This window comes from Tenrec ecaudatus, chromosome 7 (assembly GCF_050624435.1).
Source record: "Tenrec ecaudatus isolate mTenEca1 chromosome 7, mTenEca1.hap1, whole genome shotgun sequence".
Lineage (NCBI taxonomy): Eukaryota > Metazoa > Chordata > Mammalia > Afrosoricida > Tenrecidae > Tenrec > Tenrec ecaudatus.
This window is the reverse complement of record NC_134536.1, coordinates 127,684,095-127,708,876: the sequence shown is the minus strand read 5'-3', so window position 1 is coordinate 127,708,876 and position 24,782 is coordinate 127,684,095. Positions and strand designations below refer to the sequence as shown.

Genomic DNA, 24,782 nt, shown 5'->3' with positions numbered 1-24,782 from the left:
TTGCTGGTCGCGCAGTAAGAAGGGCTATCGAGAGATAAGGCTGGGCAAGTGAACAGAGATGGCCCTCCCTGCTGAAGAGAAATGTCTTCCCCCAAGAAGCCACGCAGCGGCAGCCCCCCCCCCTCCCCGTTCACACAGTCTGGAACCTCTGCTTACACTGAATCCCACTGTGACCTTGGGCCTCTGCTTCCTGTTGTGTTTCCGGGGCTGCTGCTCCTGGCACAACGACTCTCCTTGTTCGGTTCACTGAGACCCTCCGTTCTTGCTCTGCGGGACTCGCCCTCGATTCAGCCTAGGTACGGGCTCTGAACAATCCCAGGGCCCTGTGCCCTCCCTTCTTCAGGTTTTTAAAAATGGTGTGTTTTTTTTTCAATTTTTTAAAGTGTTATTATAGGGGGCACTCACTTTCCCACACTCTAAATCTTTCTCAAGGAGCGCCCCCCCTGCCCAGAAGGGGCGCTAGTGGACATACACTGGACTGCTGACTTCAAGGTCAGCCATTGGAGCAGCTCCAGGGGAGGATGACTGGGCTTTCCTACAGCCCCCAGGAAGAGGTGCAGTCTCAAGCTCACAGAGGCAGCTCTACCCTGACTGCAGGGTCACTGTGAGTTGGCATGGACTCCAGAGGCGCTTTTGAACTCTCCTACACACACACCCCCCTCACCCCCACAGCTCCATCTGGGATTCATGCAGACCACAGATCTCCCTCCTCCCACCTCCTCCTCCTTGTGGTCCTTTCAACAGAAGCTGTTGTGACTCCTGCTCAGGAGGCAGAGGAGGGAAGAAGGGGGACAACAGGCTGGCAGGTGGGTTTGGGTCTGTGTCTCCAGGCTGCACCTCACTGCCTGCTGGACCTGCTCAGGTCAGAGAGGAAGCGGGTGGGAGTGGGGTGATGATCGCTCTCATATATTCGTCACCTTCTCGGGGAGCAGAGAGCCCTCAGGGAGGGGCCTTTCATACCCTGAACTGTGCCGCACCTTGGAGATGTAGCAAGGGGACCTTTGTCCTCAGGCGGGTCTAGGGCTCTCCTCCCTGTCTCACTGTCGGTGCCAATTCACAGGGACCTTCTAGGACAGGGACTAGGCGGAGCCGCCCCTGCAGGATGCCCGACAGAAAGCCTCCTCTTCCCCCACCCCCACCCCCACGCCTGCAGGGCAGCCAGTGCTCTCCAACTGCTGACCTTGAGCCCAGTAGCCCAACTGGAAACCCGCCAGGGCTCCCTAGATGCTCTGCAGAGGACTCCAAATGGAGGGCCTTTCTTACACCCAGCAGTGTCCCTCCCATTGTCCGCCCCCCTCCAGGGCTCAGTCCCTAGGCCAAGACCTAGAGGTGTGGCTTTCGGACTGAACTCAACCTTTGAGTTGGTAGGACCCCATCCCCTAAGGGGAGAGGGGTGGGGCAGGGGGCATGGAGCCTCCTGACCGTCTGGACACTCCCACACCAATGGGAGCCTCAAGTTGACCTGCGTGGTCCCATCGTGTGTGCAGGGTGCAGCCTGGGGCTCCAGGTGCTCCCTCCAGAAGGAGTGGGCCGGTCCCCACCTCTCTTCTCCTCAGTGTGCACCCTTACTGCCTTGCTCTCTTCCGGGGGTTGAGGGGAAGCCTCCCACATCTAAGTGTGTTACCCCAAACTGCCAGTCCAGGTGCACCCCCGGTGGGTGTGGTTTGGATCCATGAAGACAGGCTCACAGGGGCAAAGTGGGTGATGGGGGGATTCTGGCAGGAGTGAGGACGCTGGGGGTACTCAGACTCAGTCCCCCTACTTTAGCCAGGCTCCCCACCATTTGCTGCCCACTGGCCAAGGTGCTGGGCGGACATGCGGCCTGGGCCCAGAGTGGTAACTGTGACAGTGGCCACCTCCTCTCCCACCAGGTCCCTGCCCTGCCCCAGCACCCACACTTCAGCTCTCCCATCACACCCCTCTATGCCTCAGAACAGATGGTTTAGAAGGCTGGCCCCACAGTGAATGTTGACCTTTCCCTGTATAGGGGAGCCCTTTGAGCTACTTAACACAAGGTTGTAGGTTTGAAAGCATCGAGCCATGGGGGTGGAGAAGGGTGGGGAGGAGGAGATAAGGCTGTTTGCTCCTGAAAAGATGTAAAGCCTCAGAAACCCAAAGTGGGGGGGGCACTTGTACCTTATCCTCCAGGGGCACTCTTACAGGGTGCCTATGAGTCGGAATGGCAGTGGGTTGGTTGGTTTTTGGTATTTGGTGTTTGGTGGACCATGGGCCAGGGTTTCACAACCCAACTGCCAGGAAACGGGGGGTAACAACACTTTTTAAAATGTGATCATCAAAGCATTTCCTTCATAAGCCCAGTCCAGAGGGGGTCGCAGGGGAGCGTTAGCTGGAACAGAGGGAGGGAAGAGAACACAGAAAGGGAAGCAGGAGGGACGGACGCTGGGTTACAGACAGGGGATGCCCGTGATGTCTTCAAGGACCTTGGCTCTCCAGTCAGCTGAGAAAGCGGGGCAGTGAGGGGACAGTAACTGGTAGGAGGGGAGCTTCTCAGGCATGCAGCTCTGTGGCCCGGCAGTCCCATGGGTGGGGTGGAAGCCCAGTTGGCTCAGCCCCGGACTTGCCCTCTCAGAGCAGCCCTCTACCCCCACAAGGCCACTTTCTCCCGCTGGCTGCTCCCTTGAGCTTCCCTTTTGCCTGCTTTGCTGCTGCTGTCCCCACCTGCGGGGAGAGACAGAGGAGAACTGATCCACGGGGTCTCCTGAATGTAGTCTTTACAAGAAGGGCCATGGTGCCTACTAACAGGAAGGTGAGCCGTTTGAGCCCACTCAATACCCTATGGGGGAAAGACGAGGCCATCTGCTTCCCTTAAAGAGCAGCCTTGGAAGGCCTGTGGGGGCCCTTTACCTCTGTCCTCTGCGGTTTCCTGGGGTCAGAATCTGCTCAACAAAAATGGGTTTGAAGAAAAAAAAAAGAAAGAAAAAAATTTTTTTTGTGTTTGGTGGATTTTTCATCTTTTGGGGGAACAGACAACTAGGTCTTTTCTTGTTAATCATTTTATCGGGGCTCTTACCATTCTTAACCGCATTCCATACATCAATTGGATCAAGCGTATCTGTACATATGTTGCCATCATCATTTTTAAAAAATCATCTTATTGGGGGCCCGTACAGATCTTATCACAATCCATTGTGTGTCAAGCACATGTGTACATTTGTTGCCCTCACCATTCTCAAAACATTTGTTTTCTACTTGAGCCCTTGGTATCAGCTCCTCATTTTCCCCCTTCCCTCCCCTATCATCATTTTCTAAACATTTGCTTTCTACTTGAGCCCCTAGTATCAGCTTCTCTTTTTTCCCCTCCCTTCTCCCTCCCTTCCCCGCCTTGATAAATGCTCAATTATTGCTATTTTCATCTCTTACACTGACCACTGTCTCCCTTCACCCACAATTTTGTTGTTCATCCCCCTGGAGTCGGGTGGGGAGTGTTATGTGTTGATCCTTGCGATCAGTTTCCCCCTTCCTCCCCTCAACTAGGTGTTTTCTTCCAAGATGCATTGGGCAGGTTCAAACCGGCCAGCTCTGGGTCAGCGGTTGAGCATCACCTGGGGACACTTGTTATCCTCGGTAACCCATTGCCCCGCGTCTCCTTTGCCATCACTGTTACGGCCCAAGGACTAGGTCCCCAGGTGAAAGCCAGTGGGTTGTGAATGGGGAACGGACTGCATCGGGTCACAAGGTGGGAGAGGACTCCATCGTGGGGTAACCACCAACTGGAGCCCTGCCCTAACTGCCAAACTGCTGAGCATGACTACCCAGCCCAGTGGACACAGGGCCTTCAAGCTCACCTCTCACCTGGCCACACTCACCTCTCACCTGGTGGGCGGGCTTCTTCAGGCCCAGCCTAGTCAGAGAGCGAGTTGTTTTGATGCTCTATTTTCCACTGTGTGTAGACACAAAACGTTGGGTGATGAGGTCGTCGATACACAAAGAGGGGTAGGTGTGTTTCCACACCCACCAGCCGGTCGTGCTGGGCATGGGCTGCAGGCCTTTGTGTGAAAGCGGCTTCGCTGAGACGTCGTTCCCACACCACACAGTTCAGCCACTTAGAGTGTTTCACCCATCAGCCTTTAGGAGGTTCCGAATTGTGCGGCCAACACAACGGTCAGTCTCAGAACATGAGCATCGCTCCGAAGAAGCCCCGTGGGCTTTCAGCACTGGGGCGAGCGCTCCCACCCCCACAGGCCCTCGCCAACCATGAGCCTAGCTGCCATCTCTCTAGACTGAGCCAGCCTTGGTGGACTGCTAATTGCAAGGCCGGCAGTTGGAAACCCCCAGCCGCTCCTCAGGGGAAAGAGGAGGCTCTCCACTCCCCGAAAGAGTCGCAGTCTTAGAAACCCCCACGGACCGTTTGACCTTGTCCTGTAGGGCCACTCTGAGTCGAAATCGACTCGACGGCAGTGGGTTTTGAGCAAGAGGGCATATTATTATTTTTTAAGAGGGCATATTATATTAATGGACTCCTACAATATGTGGTCTTCTGTGATTGGCGTCTTTCCTTTTTTTTCTCACTTGCTGCATGTAATTTTTTTATTTAATCATTTTATTGGGGGCTTGTACAACTCATCACAATCCATACATCCATCCATTGTGTCAAGCACATTTGTACATTTGTTGCCCTCATCATTCTCAAAGCATTTGCTTTCTGCTTGAGCCCTTGGTATCAGTTCCTCATTCTTTTTTCACCTCCCTCCCAGCTTCCCCCTCCCTCATGAACCCTTGATAATTTATAAATTATTATTTTGTCATATCTTACACTATCCGACGTCTCCCTTCACCCGCTTTCTGTTGTCCATCCCCTAGGTAAGAGGTTATATGTATATCTTTGTAATCAGTTCCCCCTTTCCACCCCACCTTCCCTCCACCCTCCCAGTATCGCCACTCTCACCACTGATCCTGAAGGGATCATCCGCCCTGGAGTCCCTGTGTTTCCAGTTCCTATCTGTACCAGTGTCCATCCTCTGGTCTAACTGGATTTGTAAGGTAGAATTGGGATCTTGCTAGTGGGGGGAGGAAGCATTTAGGAACTAGAGGGAAGTTGTTTGTTTCATCGTTGCTACACTGCTGCACCCTGACTGGCTTGTCTCCTCCCCGTGACCCTAATTTTTTTATTTTATTGAATCATTTTATTGGGGACTCATACAACTCTTATCACAACGACGTGATCGGCTTCTTTAGCCTAACGTAGCAAGGTTCACCCATGCCGTTGCCTGTATCAGTACTCCATTCCTGTTCACTGCCAAACACTGCTCCGTGTTATGGACGTGCCGCACTGTCTTGTCCCATCCGTCACTCCACAGACGCCTGCGTTTCCCCTGCTTGTCGACGATGATGTGTAACGCTGCTAGGCACATGCGCGCACAAGTTTCTGTGTGAGCCCACATTTCCTTTTTATTTTGTTTCTACATTTGGATGGGCACCCAGTCCACTGATCCTACACCCTGGCAGTTCAATCATCCACTCATATTAAGAAGCACCGCACAGTTGGGACCGAAATCCATGGGGGAGCATTTGCACCTGCGTCTACAACGCCTGTGGAGGGGAGGTGCTGAGCCACACCGGCACTCAGGGACTCAGGGACCCTGGGGGCGCGGGTCCCACTAGCAGGAGATGGGAAGGTGCAAAGGTCTCCCTGTCTTGCTCTCCTTCCTCTTGTATTTGTTTGAAGCGTCCTGGCGGGTGGGGAGGGGATGTCATTGTGACCTGGGATTATTTCCCTGAAGGCTAATGAAGAGTTAGTCTTTTTTTTTTTTCCATCTACTGATTGGCCATTTGTCTATTTTCGGGTTCCCTAGCAGATCCAAGGCAAATTCCTTTTTTGTTTTGGCTTTTTATTGTTTTGTTTTTATTTTGTTTTGAAATTACGGTGAAACACACACCCAACACAATTAGCCAAGTCAACAATTGATTTCTCATTCAGCCACTCTGGTTACAATTCAGTGGTTCTCAACCTTCCTGATGCCGCGACCCTTGAATATAGTTCTTCATGTGGTGGTGCCCCCGCCCCCCAACTATAACATTATTTTCCTTGCTAATTCATCACTGTCGTTTTGCTACTATTACGAATCAGGTGACCCCTGTGAAAGGGTCATTGGACCCCCAAAGGGGTCGCGACCCACAGGTTGAGAACCGCTGAGTTACAGCCTTCATGTGGCCTTGCCCCTTCCCAAATGATCTTGGTGCTCCCTGAGCAGGAACTCCCCCCACACCCCCTCCCACCCATCAGCAAAACCACGGAGGGCTTGTGGTTTCACACTACGTGGTGGCCCACACGTCCTCTGCTGGATGTTCCATGTCACCCAGCAGCCTGCTTCTAAGGTGTGTCCTGCTTAGGCTCCCATTCAGCATCCGGGAGATGTCCAGCGGCTTTGCAGCACATGGCCATGCTCATCCTTCCTCCCCACCCACCTCCTGCCTCTGCCCACCTTTCCTGCTCAACTTTGTTTGAAAGTGGCTGAAGTGATTGTGTACCCAGGGACTTCATTCCCATTTATGGCCGAGTGATAGTCCACTGACTGCTCGTACCCCCAAATCAAAAGCTCCGGAAGCCCCTGCTGTGAACCATGTCCATCTGACACCACAGCGACCCTGTGGGACAGAGCTGAACTGCCCCATCGGGGTCCCCAGGCCCCCGGGTTTGTCCAGAAGCAGCCTCCTCCTGCACTTTGTGGGTAGCCTTCTGTCTCTGGCCCTGCTCCCCCTTCTGGGTCTGTCTGTTTGTCTGCCCATTTGCACAGGGGGCTGTCTGTCTGTGTCTGTCATTGAGGTTCGTGTTCACCTGCAAAGAAATGGCGGATCGCATCAGCCACAACCGACTGCGGGCCAAGGGCCTGGGCCAGCACAACAACGCAGAAGTCTTCCGAAACCAGAACTTCGAGGAGCTGCAGGCTGCCTGTCTGAAGACGGGGATGCTGTTCGAGGACCCCTTGTTCCCAGCAGACGTCTCGTCGCTGGGCTTCAAGGATCTGGGGCCCAAGTCCAGTAAGGTGCAGAACATCATCTGGCACCGGCCCAAGGTGAGCCCTAGACGGGGGAGGCCAAGGACTGAGCAAGCCCCAATCCCTGGGACAAATCCCAACCCTCTTCTACCACAGTCTGGCCCTGGCACGATGCTCCCCCCGCCCCCCGCTCTCCTGCTGGGGACAGTCCTGGACATTCTTAAGCACAAACTCTCAGACTCCCCTCAGAAAAGTTACCCAAACTCCTACAGCAACCTGCAGCTTCACGGAGTCAGCCCTGGGCCCTCCCCGCTCCGCCTCCATGCCTCCCCTAGAGCAGCGGTTCTCAACACGGGCGTCAAGCGGCCTTTTCACAGGGGTCGCCCCATTCATCACAGTAGCAAAATGACAGGGATGAAGTAGCAATGAAAATAATGTTATGAAATTTAAAAAATAATGTTACAGTTGGGGGTCACCACACCACATGAGGAACTGTGTGAAAGGGTCACGGTCTTAGGAAGTTTGAGAACCACTGCCCTAGAAGTCTGTGGGAGGTTCCCCCTGGCAAAGTGGACGGGAGGCTGGGTGGAAGGCAGGCTGTCAGGGGACCCCAGACCCCACCACCCCTTCACCGCAGGAAATCACAAGGAACCCGCAGTTCATTGTAGATGGAGCCACGCAGACAGACATCTGCCAGGGCGGGCTTGGTGAGTGGGGCTCGGGCAGGGCTGCTCTCCACGGGGAGGGGAGTTGAGGGGCCATGCGGAGGGGGAAGGCAGGGTGTCTTTGGGGGCTGGGGAACTTGACCCGCTTCTGTTTCTTCCTCCCACACCTTCTGGGAGTGTCAGACTTGGCCTGGCTCCCTCAGCCCTCCCCCTCGCCTGGGGATGCGGCCAGGACTTGCTGCAGCCTGGCTCTTGCGGCGGGGGTGGGGGGGGGTGGGGGGATGGGGGGTCACTGTTCTGACTTCTCTACGACCACCTAACAAATGACCCCAGAGCTCTGTCACTACCACCACAAGCGGCGGCCATCACATCAGGTTCCCAGTGTGTCAGGTTCCCGGGGTCAGAATCAGAAGCGGGCGGTGTCTCTGGGTGGGTCTGGTCCAGGGTCTTTCACGGGGAGCTGTCAGTCCGTCATCTGAGGGAGGCCTCTTCGCAGGGCCGCTGGAGTGTCCACGCCATGTGGACGCCCTCGGGGAGGGCCGTCTTGGGCACTCTGAGGTGAGGGTGGAGTCTGAGGGAAGGAGTCCGGAAGACCTGGAGGCCAGAGATCCCTCTTCCCTAAGGGTCCAAAGAACCAACCTCCGGCTTGATCTTGTGGGTCCACTTGACTAGTGGGGAAGCTTCAGGAGCTCCTTTCCCCAAAGTCTGTCCTCCTGCCCTCAGTGTCTCCCTACTGACCTCTTCCCCGGACACACCTGAGGGGAAGGGGCATTCTTATTGGCTCATGCCCACCCCCTCAGAGCCAGGGGTCTGCTCCCCTGGGACCTGGATTCTGGGACACACACACACACACACACACTCACACACACCTGGATTCTGGGACACACACACACACACACACACACACACCTGGATTCTGGGACACACACACATACACACTCACACATACCTGGATTCTGGGATATACACACACACACACCTGGATTCTAGGACACACACACACCTGGATTCTAGGACACACACACACACACACACTCACACATACCTGGATTCTGGGACACACACACACACACACACACACACACACACCTGGATTCTAGGACACACACACACACACCTGGATTCTAGGACACACATACACACACACACACCTGGATTCTAGGACACACACACATACACACACACACTCACACATACCTGGATTCTGGGATATACACACACACACACCTGGAGTCTAGGACACACACACACACACACCTGTATTCTAGGACACACACACACTCACACATACCTGGATTCTGGGACACACACACACACACACCTGGATTCTAGGACACACACACACACACACACACTCACACATACCTGGATTCTGGGACACACACACACACACACCTGGATTCTGGGACACACACACACACACTCTCTCTCTCACACACACACTCACTGGTGGTCTTTCCAGGGGACTGCTGGTTGCTGGCTGCCATCGGCTCCCTCACCGTCAACCCCACGCTGCTGAACCGTGTCGTGCCCAGGGGGCAGAGCTTCAAGAAGAACTACGCCGGCATCTTCCACTTTCAGGTGAAGGCAGGCAATCTGCGAGGCAGAGGTGCTCAGTGCGTGCGTGCGTGCGTGTGTGTGAGAGAGAGAGAGAGAGAGAGAGAGAGAGAGAGCGCCTGTGTATACGCTGTGAAGTGAGCCCGTCTTCTTGCCTTTTGAAGAAAAAAACAGCACTTATCAGAGCAAGTCGCCATCGTTTGACCCTCCCCCCCCTGCTGCCACTGCATGTCCATGCCCGCCGCACAGCGCCACGTGGGGGGTCCTCGGAAAATCCACGGGGAAAGGAGTAACAGAATTTTTCCATGAACTTTTTGAAGCCCTCAGGCTGACACAGTCTTTAAACTGAGCAACGTGGGGGGAAATTCACCGTGGCACAGAATACCTGTAGATCCTGAATTTTGAAGAGGCTTTAAGACCGCGGAAATCCGAAAGTCCAGATGCCCCTTGCCCCTCTCTCTCCCAGAGGAAGGGCCGGAGCAGAGGAGAAGATAGTAGGGAAATAAGTAACTATTCGGGAAACGAAAAGTAAAATTGAGCCAATCTTTATATTCCTGCCTTTCATGAAAAAATATTTAAATCATTTTATTGGGGGATCGTACAGCTCTTACCACAGCCCATCCATCCATCCATCCATCCATCCATCCAGTCAAGCACACTTGTACATTTGTTGCCATCATCGTTCTGAAAACATAATTCTACTTGAGCCCTTGTATCATCTCATTTTCCCCTCCCCCATCTTTAATGAAATTAAAGTGAACTTTGTATCATTTTTTAAAAAAAAGACGTGAGTGAGGTCTCTGCCAGGTGGTCACTGACACGGGAATGTAACCAGACAAGGCCACCAGGAGGTGCTGGGTGTGTGTGTGTGTGTGTGTGTGTGTGTGTGTGTGTGTGTGTGTGTGTTTTCTGTATATATGGGAAGAGACCCAGTGTCCCACCGAGGCCCACCTCGCTGCCCGCAGATTTGGCAGTTCGGCCAGTGGGTGGACGTGGTAGTGGATGACCGATTGCCCACCAAAAATAACAAGCTGACTTTCCTGCACTCCGCCGAGGCCACTGAGTTCTGGAGCGCCCTGCTGGAGAAGGCCTATGCCAAGTGAGTGCCCGGAGCCAAGGAGGGGGGCTTGCCGCTGTGCCCCCCCACCCCAGCAGCTGGCAGGCCCGGGGGCAGCTAGCATCAACGGAAGGAGCAGTGCAGCGGTAGGTAGGGCAGCCCTCCTTGGCCCCCTGCCCTACCACCCCAAGGTCCCAGCTCCCACCTCCACCCCTCGCCCACAGGCTGAACGGATCCTACGAAGCACTAATAGGGGGCAGCACCGTGGAAGGCTTTGAGGACTTCACTGGGGGTGTGGCCCAGAGCTTCCAACTCCAGGCACCGTCCCAGAACCTGCGGAAGCTCATTAGGAAGGCCCTGGACCTATCTTCCCTCATGGGCTGCTCCATCGAAGTAAGCAGAACCCCAGGCCCCTCAGGCACCAAGCTTGGTCCTGCCTCCGGGCCTTTGTACCTGATGCCGCTTTCATCCCACAGGCTCTTTCCCCAGATGTCAGCTCTGTATCATCCACCTTCCTGCTCAAGGGCCCCTTTCTTTCCTGTCTATCATCTATCTATCTATCTATCTATCTATCTATCTATCTATCTATCTATCTATCTATCTATCATCTATCATCTATCTATCCATTTAGATGTTCCACCCCATTTACTCGCAACTGGGCTCTGATTTTACTCCCCAACATTTATCATGACCTGAAATTATCCTGCTTATCTGTATCCTTACTCCTGGCCCACCTTCTCCAGAAAGTTGTCACCCTGCAGGAGGGCTGTGAACTCACTGGACCCCGGGACCGGGCTGGTACCTACACACAACAAGCTCCCCAAATCCAAACCCTGTGGGTTTCTGAGACTGTCACTCTTGATGGGACTAGATAGCCTCGGCTTTGTCCTGCCGAGCCTCCGGTGGATTCAAACTGCCAGACTTGTGCACACAGTCCCCTACACCACCACAGCAGGTTCTCCACACATGCACACTCCGATACACAAAAGAGCTGCCCACGGTGCACTTAGGCAGTGACCCCTCAGAATTGAAGACATGCTTTCATGAAAGTCTGTACAGAATGTTCGCAGCCGCTTACTCATAAGGATGAACAGTTGGGCCCACTGTGGTACAGCCTGACCACAGAATACTGCTCAGCCACTGAGAGGAACACCCTGCAAACACAAAGGGAGAGGGAGGCGCAGAAACCAAACTCACTGCCTCCGAGGGGATGCTGGCCCTGGAGGACAGGGTAGAACTGCCCCTGTGGGTTTCCCAGAGCAGAGAGCCCCCCTCGCTGTTCTCCTGCAGAGAATTGTGGACGGAGGGCGTACACCGCTGGGGAAACTTCGCCCAGGAACTCCAGAGATCACATTTTACTTTTTTAAGTGTGACCTTTGGAAATATGTGAGGGCCCATGAGTAAAATTCTGGGCTATGCAGACTTGGACCAGAAACTGCCACACCCTCATCGTGCCTGTCCCTGACCTGGGATCCAGACATTTTCTGTTTGTGACTGGAGGTGACAAGCCCCACCCGGTGAATCAGAGGCTCCTGCTTGTCACTTGTTCCTGTCAGTCCTGGGGGGCAGCTCAGAAGGTAGTGTGGCCAAGAAAGGAATTCCCGTAGAGCTGGGATGTCCTAGATCTTGACGTGTGTGTGTGTGTGTGTGCCTGCATGTGGGACAGGAATGCACAGAAACATGTGTGACCCTGAGGAAGACCAAGGAAGACAGACTGGGATTGGAGCTCCCTGGCTGTGACCTGGTACTTCCATTTACATTGGGGGTCAAATAACCCTTTCACAGGGGTCACCCACTTCATAAAAGCAGCAACATGACTGTGATGAAGTAGCAATGAAAATAAAGTTATGGTTGGGGGGTCACCGCCACATGAGGAACTGTATGAAAGGGTCGCTGCAGGAGGAAGGTTGAGAACCACTGACTTTAGCAAGCCCACCAGGGCGAGTCGGCCAGCGCCTGGGGAACCCACACCAGTGCCCAAATAGGGTGTCCGTCTGTCTGTCTGTTTGTTTGTTCTTCCCATGAGCCCTGAGAGCAGTCCCCTGTACCTGAGCAGATCCTGAGGCCCCTCCCTCTGCCCCCTGCAGATGGAAGACAGCGGCGAAGACATGGAATCCATGACCAGGAGGAATCTGGTGCGAGGACACGCTTATTCAGTGACCGGCCTTTATGATGTGAGTCCTCACACTGGCCCCTGACGGAGGAGAGCCCCCTCCTCACCGTCTTCCCCTGACCTGTCACCTACACACACACACCCCTCTCCTGCACCCCGCAGGTCTTCCACCATGGTACCATGAAAACACTGATTCGTCTCCGGAACCCCTGGGGCCAAAAGGAGTGGACTGGGGCCTGGAGTGACAAGTAGGTGGCCAGCCCAGGGCTCGGCTCTCGGGTGAGTCAAGGATACCGCAGGCCTGCAAAGTTGGGGGATGCCATGGGCGGCAGCAGGCCAGCCCCTGGCATCTAACTCAGGGCCCCAGCAGGCAGCATTCTGGACTGAGGGGAATGGGGGGAAGAGGGGAGACGAGGAGGGGGAGGTACGAAAAGGGGTTGCCTCATCTCCTGCCCCCTGCCCCTCTCCCTCCACTCCCACCCTCTGCCTCAGCTCCAGGGAGTGGCTTGAGGTGCCACCCGACATCCGGAAGCAACTGTGGCAAAAGAAGGAGGATGGGGAGTTCTGGTCAGTGTGGCTCTGGTGACCCCTCTTCTCCCGCCCCGTCCCTCCCCTCCCTGACACCCTCCCACCTGTCCCTTGGGTGGGGAGGCACTACCCTGCCCCCTCGTGCCCCCCACCCCCCAGGATGGCATTCCAGGACTTCCAGAACAACTACACGCTGCTGGAAATCTGCAACCTGACGCCGGACGCCTTCTCCGGGGACAGCAAGAGCTACTGGCATACCTCCTACTACGAGGGCAGCTGGAGGCGGGGAAGCACCGCGGGGGGCTGCAGGGACCACATGGGTGTGTGAGCCAGCGAGGGGCTACCAAACCAGGCCCCGGGTGGGGGACAGAGGTCACAGGCACAGGGGCCAGCCCACTGTCCAGCCCCACGGAGGTGACAGGCCTGTGGCTGAGCCCGACCGGTCTGTCCACAGACACCTTCTGGGCCAACTCGCAGTTCAAGATCAGCCTCCTGGAGCAGGACGACCCCGAGGACAACGAGGCCATGTGCACCTGCCTGGTGGCCCTGATGCAGAAGCACATGAGGAGGAGGCGGCGGTTCAGTGACCTGGAGACCATCGGCTTTGTCATCTTCCCGGTGAGCATCCTCCTCTTCCGGCCCCCCACTCCCACCTCCTCAGACCCCTGGGAGCGAAGGAGTGCCCCCCACGGTCCCTCCTTCTGGGAGGTGCTTCACGAGACAGGCGGGACCGGCAAGGTTTTTGTTCTTCTCTTTCTCCCCCTCTTCCACATCTCAAAAACCTAAAGCCCATTGTCCCAGAGACTGTCGTGATTGATGGCCACCGTGAGGGGCGGTCACTTGCCCAAGTCCACCCAGCTCCCGATCAGGCGCAGAGCCTGTGCTTTACCTGTATAGCCATCCTCCCTCCCAGAAGCCCCTTCGGATGCCCCCACCCCAAGCTCCGGGCACCCACCCCCTCACCCCCGTGCAGGGTCAGGATAAATCCCCAAGGAGCACTCCCCATACCTGTGCTTCAAAAATTCTGGAAGCAGCCACGGACGCGTGCACTGAGCCAACACGTATCTCTTTGGCTCTGTTGGCACTTTCCCGTGGTGTGGGTGGCGGGGACAGCTCACAGCTTTCTTGTTTCTAGTCGGGGCAGTCCCACCCCGCCTCCTCTGTGTCCTCCGGGTCCACCCCCTTGAGTTTTGTGTTTCGTGCCACCCTTTCTCCCCTCCTCATCCCGGGACCTTTGGATGTGACGCCTTGCAGAGGAGTTGGGGGTGTTCCGCTGGGCACCATCTAGCTCTTCCGTGTCTCGGGGTCCCGCTGGCCGAGATTCTTGAGGCCCATTCTGTGAGTCTTTTTTCATCCTGCATCTCTTCCCTGGGGACAGGGGGAGACCAAGAGTTGCCCATAAATTATCTCAATGGTGGTCGCGAGCGTTGGAGACCCCCGTCACCACTCACCACGACAGGATGTGGAGCATTGGTTATGTGGACTAGATTGTGCCACTTGACCAGGTGTCCTCTGAGTCGCTGGCCCCGAGCTCCCAGGCCCAACTGTGGCAGCAAAGCCCTGGCTAACTCAGGACTGACGAGGCAGCACCCTTGGAGGACTTGAAAGGGGAGATGGGACTGGCGCCCCCGAATGGCGGGTGGGCGTAGCTTCTGTGCTTTCTCTGCACCAGGAGGTGAGCAGGATTACAGAGGGATTTCTAGCGCCGCCATCGGGTCGGGGTTGTTAGTGCAGGAGGAAGGGGGTCGGGATGGGTGCGCTCCTGGAATGAGGAAGTATATGGGTGGGTTTCTTTCCCAAGGGTTAAAATTCCCTCTCGGTGTCTTTTTTTTTTTTTCCAACAAGAAAGATAAGCTTGTAGTTCGTTCAAGGACCATTTGTTGGCCTTTAGGAGTGTTTTCCAGTCTAGTCTGTTGGGGCACCACACCCTGGCCCCAAAGTCCACCTTCAGCATTCCCTGGGGACCTTGCCACTCCATTCCCTTGCTGTTCCGCTGCACTCCCCCAGTGCTTTGCCTAGGTGTGGCGGGATCAGGTTGGGTGCAATTCCTACACTGTGTCTCCAATGCTGTCCCCCGCAGGGCCATGGGTCAGTGAGGGGCCTCATGTCTCATAGTGGGGCCGGCCATGTGGTCCTCTCTGTGGACTGGCTGCTCTAATTGGGGTCATCGTCCTCAAAATTCCCTCTTCTGATTTTTCTTACATGTCCCCTCTTTTGATGCCCACATTCTGGGCTACTCGTGGGCAGCACTTTCAGGGCCCCCCTCTCGGTTGGTGTACACGTGGTACCAGGGCATGGAAGGGGCAGCTTTGCTGTTGCGGCTGACAGTGGGGAGCTTGTGGTGGGTCCCCTGACCACATGGAGTTTGTTTTTGGTCTCCTGACTGCCAGGATCAGACGTCCAGCCCCATCAAGCGGTGGTCCGGGGAGTACAAGGGCCTCAGGGTGCAAGGGTCCCCTTTCCACGTGTCAGTTCTCCTTCTCCAGGGCCCTGCCCCATCCCCTTGAGGGTATGTGCGCACCCAGACAGCGGGGCAATCAGATCCTCACAGTTGGGTCCTAGGCAGGCATCATCGGTGCATCGAGGACAACAGGGTCTCGAGACAGTATCCGTAAAGGCCAGGTGTGGAGCTGTGGGGACTGTCAGCAGATTAAAGACCCAAACAGGCCGAAAGGAGCACCCGCAGGAAGGTAGACCATTCTCCACGGGCAGTTTTGGTTAGTCCTAAGTGTGAGAGCAGGGGTGGGGGGCTCCAGCAGTGACCGTTCATGAGGCGCTTGGTCTCCGCAGACTCAGGCAGCCTCTGGTTCTGTGACCAGGGCAGGGTGGTGGCCTTTCCCAGCAAGTAGCTCTCAGCTCAGGGTCACTTGAGTGGGCTCAAAGGAGTCCAGCCGGCTGGTGGTCCATGTAGGGGTAGCTGGGGAATGAGGTTTGGGCTTGGATGTGATGGATCCACAGGGCGTTTCCGGTCACTGACAGCAGTTGGGGTTACCAATATTACAGTATGGGGCCCAGTGCGTGCTGGCCGTAAGGGGTCCTGTTTATGGCTTTTCCTCCACACCGAGTCAGCGGGCAGAAAAGGATGGCCTGGGCTTCCCAAGGGGCCCTGACACCCACCTAGCAGGACGTGGGGGATGTTTCTGAGGGCAGCTTCGGAAACTTGGAACCCTTCAGGCCCTGCAGCCCCAGGGCAGTGGGGTCACCCCTGAATTGCCTTACTAGGGATGGGCCTCCCAAACATTATTTTAAAGGAGAGGATCTGCTGGGCCCCAGGGTGCACGAAGCCAGGAGCAGGGCGAAGGCAGGGCCTTGGGCCATTGGTACCCAGTTTCCTGGCAAAACTTTCCCACTGTGGCCTCCAGGGTCCACTTCATGCTCTCTGGTCTCCCTGATCCCTGAGAGTGGTAGGCCAAGGGTTAAGTTCCACTTTCTCCCCAAGAGGGTGGCTAGTTACAAAGGACAGTCCATTGTCACTTCCCATAGTCAGGGGCATTCCGTATGGGGGTGGGGGCAGGGATGATTTTGTGAAGGAGATGTTGGGTCACCTCTCAGGCCTTCTCTGTGCAGGTGGGTCTGCCTTTAGCCATCTGGAGAAAGTGGGGACCATTATCAGCAGGTAACGGTACCCGTCAGCTCTGGGCATGTCAGTGAGTGTCCGGCAGACCGAGGGCAGAGGCCTTGAGGAGAGCCTGTTTTACAGCAGTTGAGGCTTGATGTTAGAGCCTGTGTCCACTTGAAAGGGGTACCACCCCCCTCCCAAGCAGATATAGAGGCTTTGCCTTCTGTGAAACGTGGTGTCCAGGGAGCGGCTACTCTGTGGTGGTCCTCACAGGGCTGGCCCCATTGCAGACAGAGACGCACAACACCCCCACCCCCACCCCAGCTGCCGCAGGATGGCTTCCGGGAGGGATGCATCCATCACGCCTGGCTCTAGAGTCGGACACATTTCCGCCTCCTTGTCTCAGTTGTTGGGCACTTTACTGACCACTTCCACTAACTGGGTGATGCTCATGCCGCCAAAGCCCTGAAGGCACTGGACCTTTCTCCTGATGTCAGGGGGCCGGCTGGACCACACACACAGAGTTAGGGAGTTGAGCGAGGGGGGGGGGGCGGGGGGATTCTTCTGGGTCAACGGGGGCATAGATGCGACCCGCCTCCCAGAGCCCACAGTCATCTTCTGGGCGGTCTCCGGGCTTCTGGCCCCCCGTGCTGGCTTTGACATGTCTGTGGGCTTCCGTCCTGCAAGATGGAACCCCTGCAAAAGGGCCGCCCCAGACTGGGTCGGGGCAGCCTGCCCCTCCAGAGGACGGAAGTCCCAGTCTGGCCAGACGTCCAGGGACCCTTAAGTTGCCCACTGTGTGAAATCAAGGGGTCCCTGGGGGGGCCAAGTATTTGTAGGTACTTCTGAGCCTCTGGGGCGATAGGCCTTCTTCATTCCGTATTGAAAAGAATGGCGAGAAGCTGGTGGCAGCCATCACAGCTAATTCAACCATGGCCTGGAGCTTCTCTGCAAGGGGGTGTGTGTGTGGGGGGGGGGGTGGTTTTGGTGATACTGCTGCTCCAGGTGAGGGGTCGAAGGAGCTAAAGGGCAGTTAAAGAAACATGGGCAGTTGGGGAGTCAGTGCCCGTCAGGCTGCACAGTCGGGGGAGGCTGGGTCTCTTGGACCCCGGGAATTGTCCAGCAGGTTGAGGTGGATGGCTACACTCAGTGGAGGGGAGAAGACGGCTAACACTGGACTGGAAATGGCTGGGTGGGCAGCAGTGGTGTGGTTGGCACCTGGCGTGTCGGGGAGGCTGAGGTGGGTGGCAGGCTCTCAGGGGCAGTTTGGTGGACTTTGTGCCCGCGTTTGGCTTTTCTTTTGCGCAACAGAATTTGGATTCTGTCCCCCGCTCCCCCAACTTGCGCATCAATACCAGGCCCGTGGAGGTGAGGAGTGGGCCACAGCTAACCAGGAGGCGATAGAGGGGAACTGGTCAGGGTGGCCAGGGCTCCCCGTGACCACGTCCCGGACTGCAGGGCGGGTGGAACATGCCTTCTGGGGGCTGACCCACTCTGAAGGATGACCATGGGACCTGGCACAGCGTGCATGGGTGCAGAGTTGTCCTGGCCCCAATTTCTCAACAGCCCACCGTGATGAGACTGTCTCACATGGGGGGCTGTGGCTAGCGATGCCCCCCCACCCGTGGTATATGTGGAACCATTGACAGACATGGGAAGGGGGTGCCCCTGAATGAGGCCATGCACATGTCGCCTGGCTGCACCCCTCTGGAGAGCTTAGGTCCGTCATGACTAAGGTGCTCCATTTAACCCCCGGGCCTGGTCAGCATCCACAGGGAAGGTGTCCACTGATTTACCGTAATTACCTAATGCTCTGTCTGGTGGTAGCAGGGACGGGCTGGCCTCAGCGGCCTACAAACACACACACACACACAGTCTTGCCTTCCTTGTGGGCTCTGAGACTCCCAGGTGCAGAGACTCACCTCCAGACATCGAGCATCCAAGGTCAGCGGGGAAAGGCTGCTGCCTCCAGCCTGGGCTGGGCCGCAAGGCACCAGACATTCTGAGCATTCCTGCGGGTGAGGGGTGAGAAGTCTGGTAGACTGGAGACTCTGGGTTCACATCATCTTCAGGCAAGCTGATTGGTCCTCAGCACCCTGCCCCTTTTCACAATCTCCTGCTAACTTCTGGGGAGAAGGATGAGGCGGCTGACTCCCACCAAGGGCTCTAGTCTGGGACGGAAACCCTCAGGCCCGCTGTGGTGAGTCGGGATCCACTGGACCCGGCAGGGAGCTTGGTTCCCGCAGGATGTGACTGACTGAGGTCCCCAGGAAGGGCAATTCTGAAGATGCGCCCGCCCGAGTACTTCCATCCCAGCCCGGGGCCCTTCTTAGAGGATGGGACTGCAGCTGGGCAAGCGGCCTCACCGCTTTGGGGTCACATGGTAGAAATCACCCCACAGCAATATAGATTCTTTGTTTTGTTTCGGAAACAGGCTCACGCATCACAAAAGGATTTAAGGCCCTTTCCATTCCACTTTTCCTCCCTCTCTACCCATTCAGCCCAGTGTTGAGGTCCGGTGGTTAGGGACTCTGGAGGGGTTCTAGGGCTCTGGCCCTTCCCCATTTTTACCTCGTTCACTATTATGATTTGTGGCATGCCGGTTTGTTTTGTTTTTAAATCATTTTATTGGGGGCTCATACAGTTCTTATCACAACCCATCCATCCATGTCACACATTCGTACATTTGTTTCCATCATTTTCACTGGACTTGAGGCCTTGATATGAGCTCATTCCCTCCTCCCCCCTTCCTCCCTCCCTCATAAACCCTTGAACATTTTTTTTCATGTCTTACCCTGATGGATGTCTCCCTTCACCCACTTTTCTGTTGTGTCCTCCTGGGAGTGGGTTATATGTAGATCATTGTGATCGGTTCCTCTTTTCTTCCCCCTTACCACTCCCCCCCCAATCTTCCCCTTACCCTCCTGATATCGCTACTCTCATTACTGGCCCTGAGGGGTTTCTCTGTCCTGGATTCCCTGTGTTTCCAGCTCTGATCTGTACCAGTGTACATCCTCTGGTCTAACTAGATTTGTAAGGTAGAATAGGGATCATGATAGTCGAGGGGGGGGGAGAAAGCATTAAAGAACTAGAGGAAAGTTGTATGTTTCATTGTTGCTACACTGCACCCTGACTGGCTCATCTCCTTCCCAAGACCCTTCTGTAAGGGGATGTCCAGTTGCCTACAGATGGGCTTTGGGTCCACATTCCACACTCCCCCTCATTCACAATGATATGATTTTTTTTGTTCTGGGTCTTTGATGCCTGATACCGGATCCCATCGACACCTCAAGATCACACAGGCTTGTGTACTTCTTCCATGTGGGCTTTGTTGCTTCTCAGCCAGATGGCCTCTTATTTACCATCAAGCCTTTAAGATGCCTGATGCTATATCTTTTGATAGCTGGGCACCGTCAACTTTCTTCACCACACTTGCTTATGCACCCATTTGTCTTCAATGATGTGTCCAGAAGGTGAACATCACAGAGTGCCTGCTGGGTTATTAGAACAAAGTGTTCTTGTGTGGAGGGAGTACTTGAGTAGAGGCCCAATATGTGCATCTGTTACCTTGATACTTAACATATGCTCATTGATGTATTCCCCTATCATTATATGTAAATATGTTTACATGTGTACATGCCTATATTTAGACCTCTAGTAGCATGACCTTTTATGTTTGGAATAGGACACATGCAAAGAAAAAACACACTGGACGCAGTTTGCCAGGCTCACCTCATCAAGCAAGACAACATCCCAGGAGACTCCTTCTCCCCGTAGATGGGGCGCTCTCTCTCCTCTCTTTTGTTCCCTTGGTGCACTTTTAATTGGGAATGAATACCTATGTCACTCCACAGTTCAACCACATCAAGCAATATTGTACCGTCGCTTCCACAATCAGTTTCCTGTGTGTTTGGGGGTTATTTTACCCCCCCCCCTTCCTCCTTGCCTGCCTGTCCCTTCCCTCTCCCCCTCCTCCCTCCCCCGCCTCAGGGCAGTCTTCACTCTTTTCCTTTAGTGTGAAAACCTCCCCCGCCACCACCACCTCCTTTCTTCCTCTATAATAATGGTGTGCTATCATGTCTATCTCTGCGAGTTTTTACCCCAGGAAACTTCGTGTGCACTGTGCTCTGCTGTCCCGAGCAGTGTGATTCTGAATGCCAGAAACACTGATAGCTGTCAGTCTGTCCTGAACTGCAGCCCCCCCCCACCCCCCCCCCACACACACCTCACTGCTCACATCTCACCTGGCTTCTGCAGGCCTGAGTCCCTTTGCTCCTAGAAATCTGACCCTCCTCTTTCTTCCCTCCCCAGGTCCCAAAGGAGGTATAGAAGACGTGGGACTTGACTGGAGGCAGGCCCTGCCCCATCCCTGACTACATAGAGTTGGGCAAGCAGGGAAATTCAGCAAAAGGCTTGGTGGGGGTGGGGTGGGGGGGTCTGGGTTGAGGCTTCCAACCCCCTGGCAGCCCTGGATGGGGGTTGCAGATGGAAGAGCCCTTGCTGGGGTTACCTGCCCCTTGGGCAGTGTCCAATCCAAGACCATTGGTGGGGGTGCCTCCCCCTGCCTTTGTGCAGCCAGAAGACACCTTGAGGGACCCATGCCCCCCACCCCACCCCGGGCACCCGGTACCCACCTCCAGGGCACATCCAGTTTCAGAACATCAAGAATATTCACCTGAAGAAGGAGTTCTTCCAGAAATACCAGGACCTTGGCTTCTCGGAAATCTTCTCCCAGTCACGGGAGGTGAGCAGCCAGCTGCAGCTGGCCCCCGGAGAATACATCATCATCCCCTCCACCTACCACCAGAACAAGGAGGCCGACTTCCTGCTGCGTGTCTTCACGGAGAAGCACAGCGAGTCCTGGTGAGGTCCTGCCCCAAGCTCAGAGAGCCGCCCTCCGGGCTGCCCTGGCTCTGCCCCTCTGATACCGCCCAGGAGAGCTAGGCCCAGGAAGGGGAAGTCCCAATCAGCAGCTGAGACAGAGTTAGAACCTGGGTCCCTTGGAACCTGTTCTCTATGGCTTCCACGATCCAACATGCCCTGGCCACCCCCAAGGAAAGCCCTGTCTCCCTGACCCCTGGCAGTCCCTGACCCCCACCTCCCCACCTCTCCCGCAGTGAACTGGATGAAATAAACTGTGCCGATCTACTTGAAGAGGTGAGCAGGCTGGGGCCCAGGGGCTACTGAGGAGTCCAGGGCTGGGGGTTCTGGGTGGGGTCCTACAGCCCATTCCTCATGGCGGCGGTCCCTACAGGAGAAGGTCTCTGTGGCGCACTTGGACCAGGAGTTCCTGAATCTGTTTGAGGCAGTGTCAGGACAGGTGAGCCAGCTCCGGCGCTGGGGGCTGAAGGGAGGTAGGACTGAAGAGCTGGGCTCTGCAGTCCCGTTCTGCACCCCCCCCCCGCCCCCCTCCAGGATGAAGAGATGAACGTGTATGAACTACAGAAGCTGCTCAACAGAGTCCTCTTCAATCGTGAGTCAGCCACCCCACATACACCCCTGTCCCCTAACCCCTGCCCTCAGACGGCACCCCATCCTGGACACTCCTCGTGCCACCCACTCCCCCACACCCCTTAACCTCCTCCCCTCCTTACAGTCACGGAGCTCAAGATCAAGAAATTCCCCTTGGACGCCTGCCGCTGTATGATCAACCTCATGGATGTATCTTCCAGTCCAGTGGGCCTCCTGCCTTCCCACCCCCAGCCTGGCCCAGGACGGCCCTGCCCACCTCATTGGTGGAGAGGAGGCTCCGGGGTAGCCAGCCAGCAGCATCTGTGCTGCTGGTCATGACAGGACTGGGAGCCCCAGTCTTGAGCTCCCGCCTGGGCGGGCCTCGCTGCCCCCTGCCCCAGAAGCCCCTCCACTGTGGCCCTTAACCACCATGCAGAGGGATGGCTCGGGCAAGCTGGATCTGCCGGAGTTCCAAGTCCTGTGGAGGAGTATCAAGAAGTGGACGGTAAAGGGCACGGAACAGGGTGGGGGGTTTAGACTAAGGCGGAGTGGAAGAGGGGGGGTTCTGAAAGGAATGGAACTGCAGCTGGGTGGTGGGGGTGTCCGTGACCACACATGCCCCCCACATGCATGTACGCGTGCGTGTACACACACACACACACACACACACACACACACACCAAACAGGAGGATCTGTCAGCGGCCCTCCCACCTCTGCCTGTGCCTTCAGGACATCTTCCGGGAGTGTGATCAGGACCAGTCGGGCACCCTCAACTCCTATGAGATCCGCCTGGTGTTTGAGAAAGCAGGTAGCCAGGGATCGGAGCAGGCTTCAGGGCAGCGAATGGGAGGCGCCGGGTGTGCTGTGGAGGAGGCTTCTTCCTGCACCCACCCCTCTCTCACCCCCAGGTTTGAAGCTCAACAACAAGGTGATGCAGGTGCTGGTGGCCAGGTACGCCGACGAGAACAAGCTCATGGCCTTCGACGGCTTCCTCATCTGTGCCCTGAAGCTGAGGGCCATGTTATGTGAGTCGGACCCCCGGGACCTAGCTTCCCATCCTGGCTTGACCCGTTCCTGGCTGTGTGAGAAGGGCAAGCCCCTGGATGTCTGTCTGTCTGCCTCCCTTCCCCCATCGGAGAAAGGTGGATAACGAAATGCCAGTCCTGCCCTCACAGGAAGGAGCCCTGGTGCGGGGAGTGGGTAGAGTGCTGGACTGCTAACCCAAAGGTCAACAGTTTGAAACCACCAGCCGCCCTACGGTAGAGAGATGAAGGTTTCTCCTCCTGGAAGGAGTTGCAGCCTCAGAAACCCATGGGGCCAGTTCTATCCTGTCCTGCAGGGGTCTCTACCAGCCAACATCAGCCCCCTCGCAGTTGGTTTGGCTGGTTGGTCCTCACAGGACCAACCTGAAGAGTCAAAGGACTTCATTCACAGAGAAGATGTGCAAGTGGATAGCTCTAAAGCCCACTGCCATCGAGTTGATTCTGACTCAGTCTGTCCCCGAGAGTCTGAACTCTTTTCAGAGGCAGACTGTCAACTGGTGGGTTTGAACCACTGGCCTTGCCGTTAGCAGCCCGGCACTCAATCCCTGGGGCTGTTCTATGAGAGTTGCCAGTGTGCATTCCCTGCCAGGCTGGGAAGAGCAAGGACTAGAGTTTCCTGTGCCCCACCCTGTTAGGAAAGGGTCTTCAGACTCAGCTCTCAGCCCCTCTTCCCCCTGCCCCCTCTTCAAAACAGCCTACTTCCTGACCAGTGACCCCAAGAACACTGGATCCATTAGCTTGAGCCTGAACGAGGTACCTGGAGGAGGGGGCTGGGAGGGGAGCTTGCAACACCCCACAGCCCCATCCACCCTCTGATTTTTCTGCCCCACCCCCAAGCCCTTCCCACCCACAGACCCGTTTCTTCTCCCCTGTAGTGGCTGAAGATAAACCTCTGGGGGTAGAGCAGCTCCCAGAGGCTGGCTTCCCAGCCCCCTCCACCATCCAGCAAGCAGGGATGGGTTCCAGTCTCTGCCGATGGAAGGGGCTCCGGAGAGGGGTGCACCACCTTAATGCCAGCAGGGGGACCTACAAGCCCACCCTCCCAGCCTCCAGGGTTTCCCTGGGGGCCCCCCACCCCCACCCCAGGCTCCCGGTGCCCAGATGGACGGGGCATCTCTGCAAGGCCCTCGGCTTCTCTGTCTGCCTCTCTCCTTCTCCGAGGATATTTTTCGTTAGGGTTAGGTGACACTTCCCCAGTCCCTCTGGCTGGGGAGGCCGAGAACACCCTCCCTGGCTTCTGTCCCGCTCACACCTGGACACCACTCCTCCGGACAAACACACATACACACACCCCACACCCCCTTCTCCCTGAGAGCACAATAAACAGCCCCCTGGCGCTGGCTTCCAAGGCTCCGTGTCTCTGTGCCAGTTAAGGTTGGTGGCGGCGACAGCGGCTGAGAGGAAATCCATTTCCCAGCAGAGCTGGGTCTGGTAGGTCCCACCCACGGTGGGCAGCCCCAGGAAGCCCTGGGAAAGGCGTGGTTGTTGCCCACAGTCGGTGGCGCCTATTGGCAGTTGTGGGCCAACACCAAAAGCAAGGTCAAGGGTGGCCCTACAGAACGGGGTGAGAACTGGCCCCATGGCAGCTCAGGACGCGGGTAGAAAGCCTCTCCTGAGGAGAGGCTGCTGGTTTCAAACTGAACTGCTGACCTCGAGACTGGAAGCCCGGAGTCCCAGGCAGACAAGACTGAACTGGTTGCTGTCAAATCCGCTCAGACTGGGGCGCCCCGCCCGCCTGTCAGGGTGGATCTGTGCGCCCCAGGTGTTCAGCGGAGGACTGCTGGAAGCCGACCACCACGTCCATCTTTCACAGCCCCTCAGGGTAAACTCGAACCTGCCGCCTCTGGGCTGG

General features: G+C 56.1%; 1 protein-coding gene across 1 annotated transcript; it reads left to right on the top strand.

The window, feature by feature from the left end:
- The first annotated feature begins 6,806 nt into the window (after window positions 1-6,806).
- CAPN11 (calpain 11) lies at window positions 6,807-24,251 on the top strand. The gene is made up of 21 exons (XM_075554090.1): window positions 6,807-7,034; window positions 7,594-7,663; window positions 9,084-9,202; window positions 10,144-10,277; window positions 10,460-10,632; window positions 12,330-12,409; window positions 12,511-12,596; window positions 12,841-12,915; window positions 13,036-13,196; window positions 13,331-13,494; window positions 20,747-20,758; window positions 21,087-21,298; window positions 21,553-21,592; window positions 21,690-21,755; window positions 21,851-21,908; window positions 22,032-22,096; window positions 22,323-22,391; window positions 22,617-22,695; window positions 22,796-22,912; window positions 23,625-23,683; window positions 23,806-24,251. Exons 1-21 carry the CDS (start codon window positions 6,807-6,809, stop codon window positions 23,830-23,832), a joined length of 2,094 nt encoding a protein of 697 aa, XP_075410205.1. The 3' UTR covers window positions 23,833-24,251.
- The last annotated feature ends 531 nt before the right edge of the window (window positions 24,252-24,782 follow it).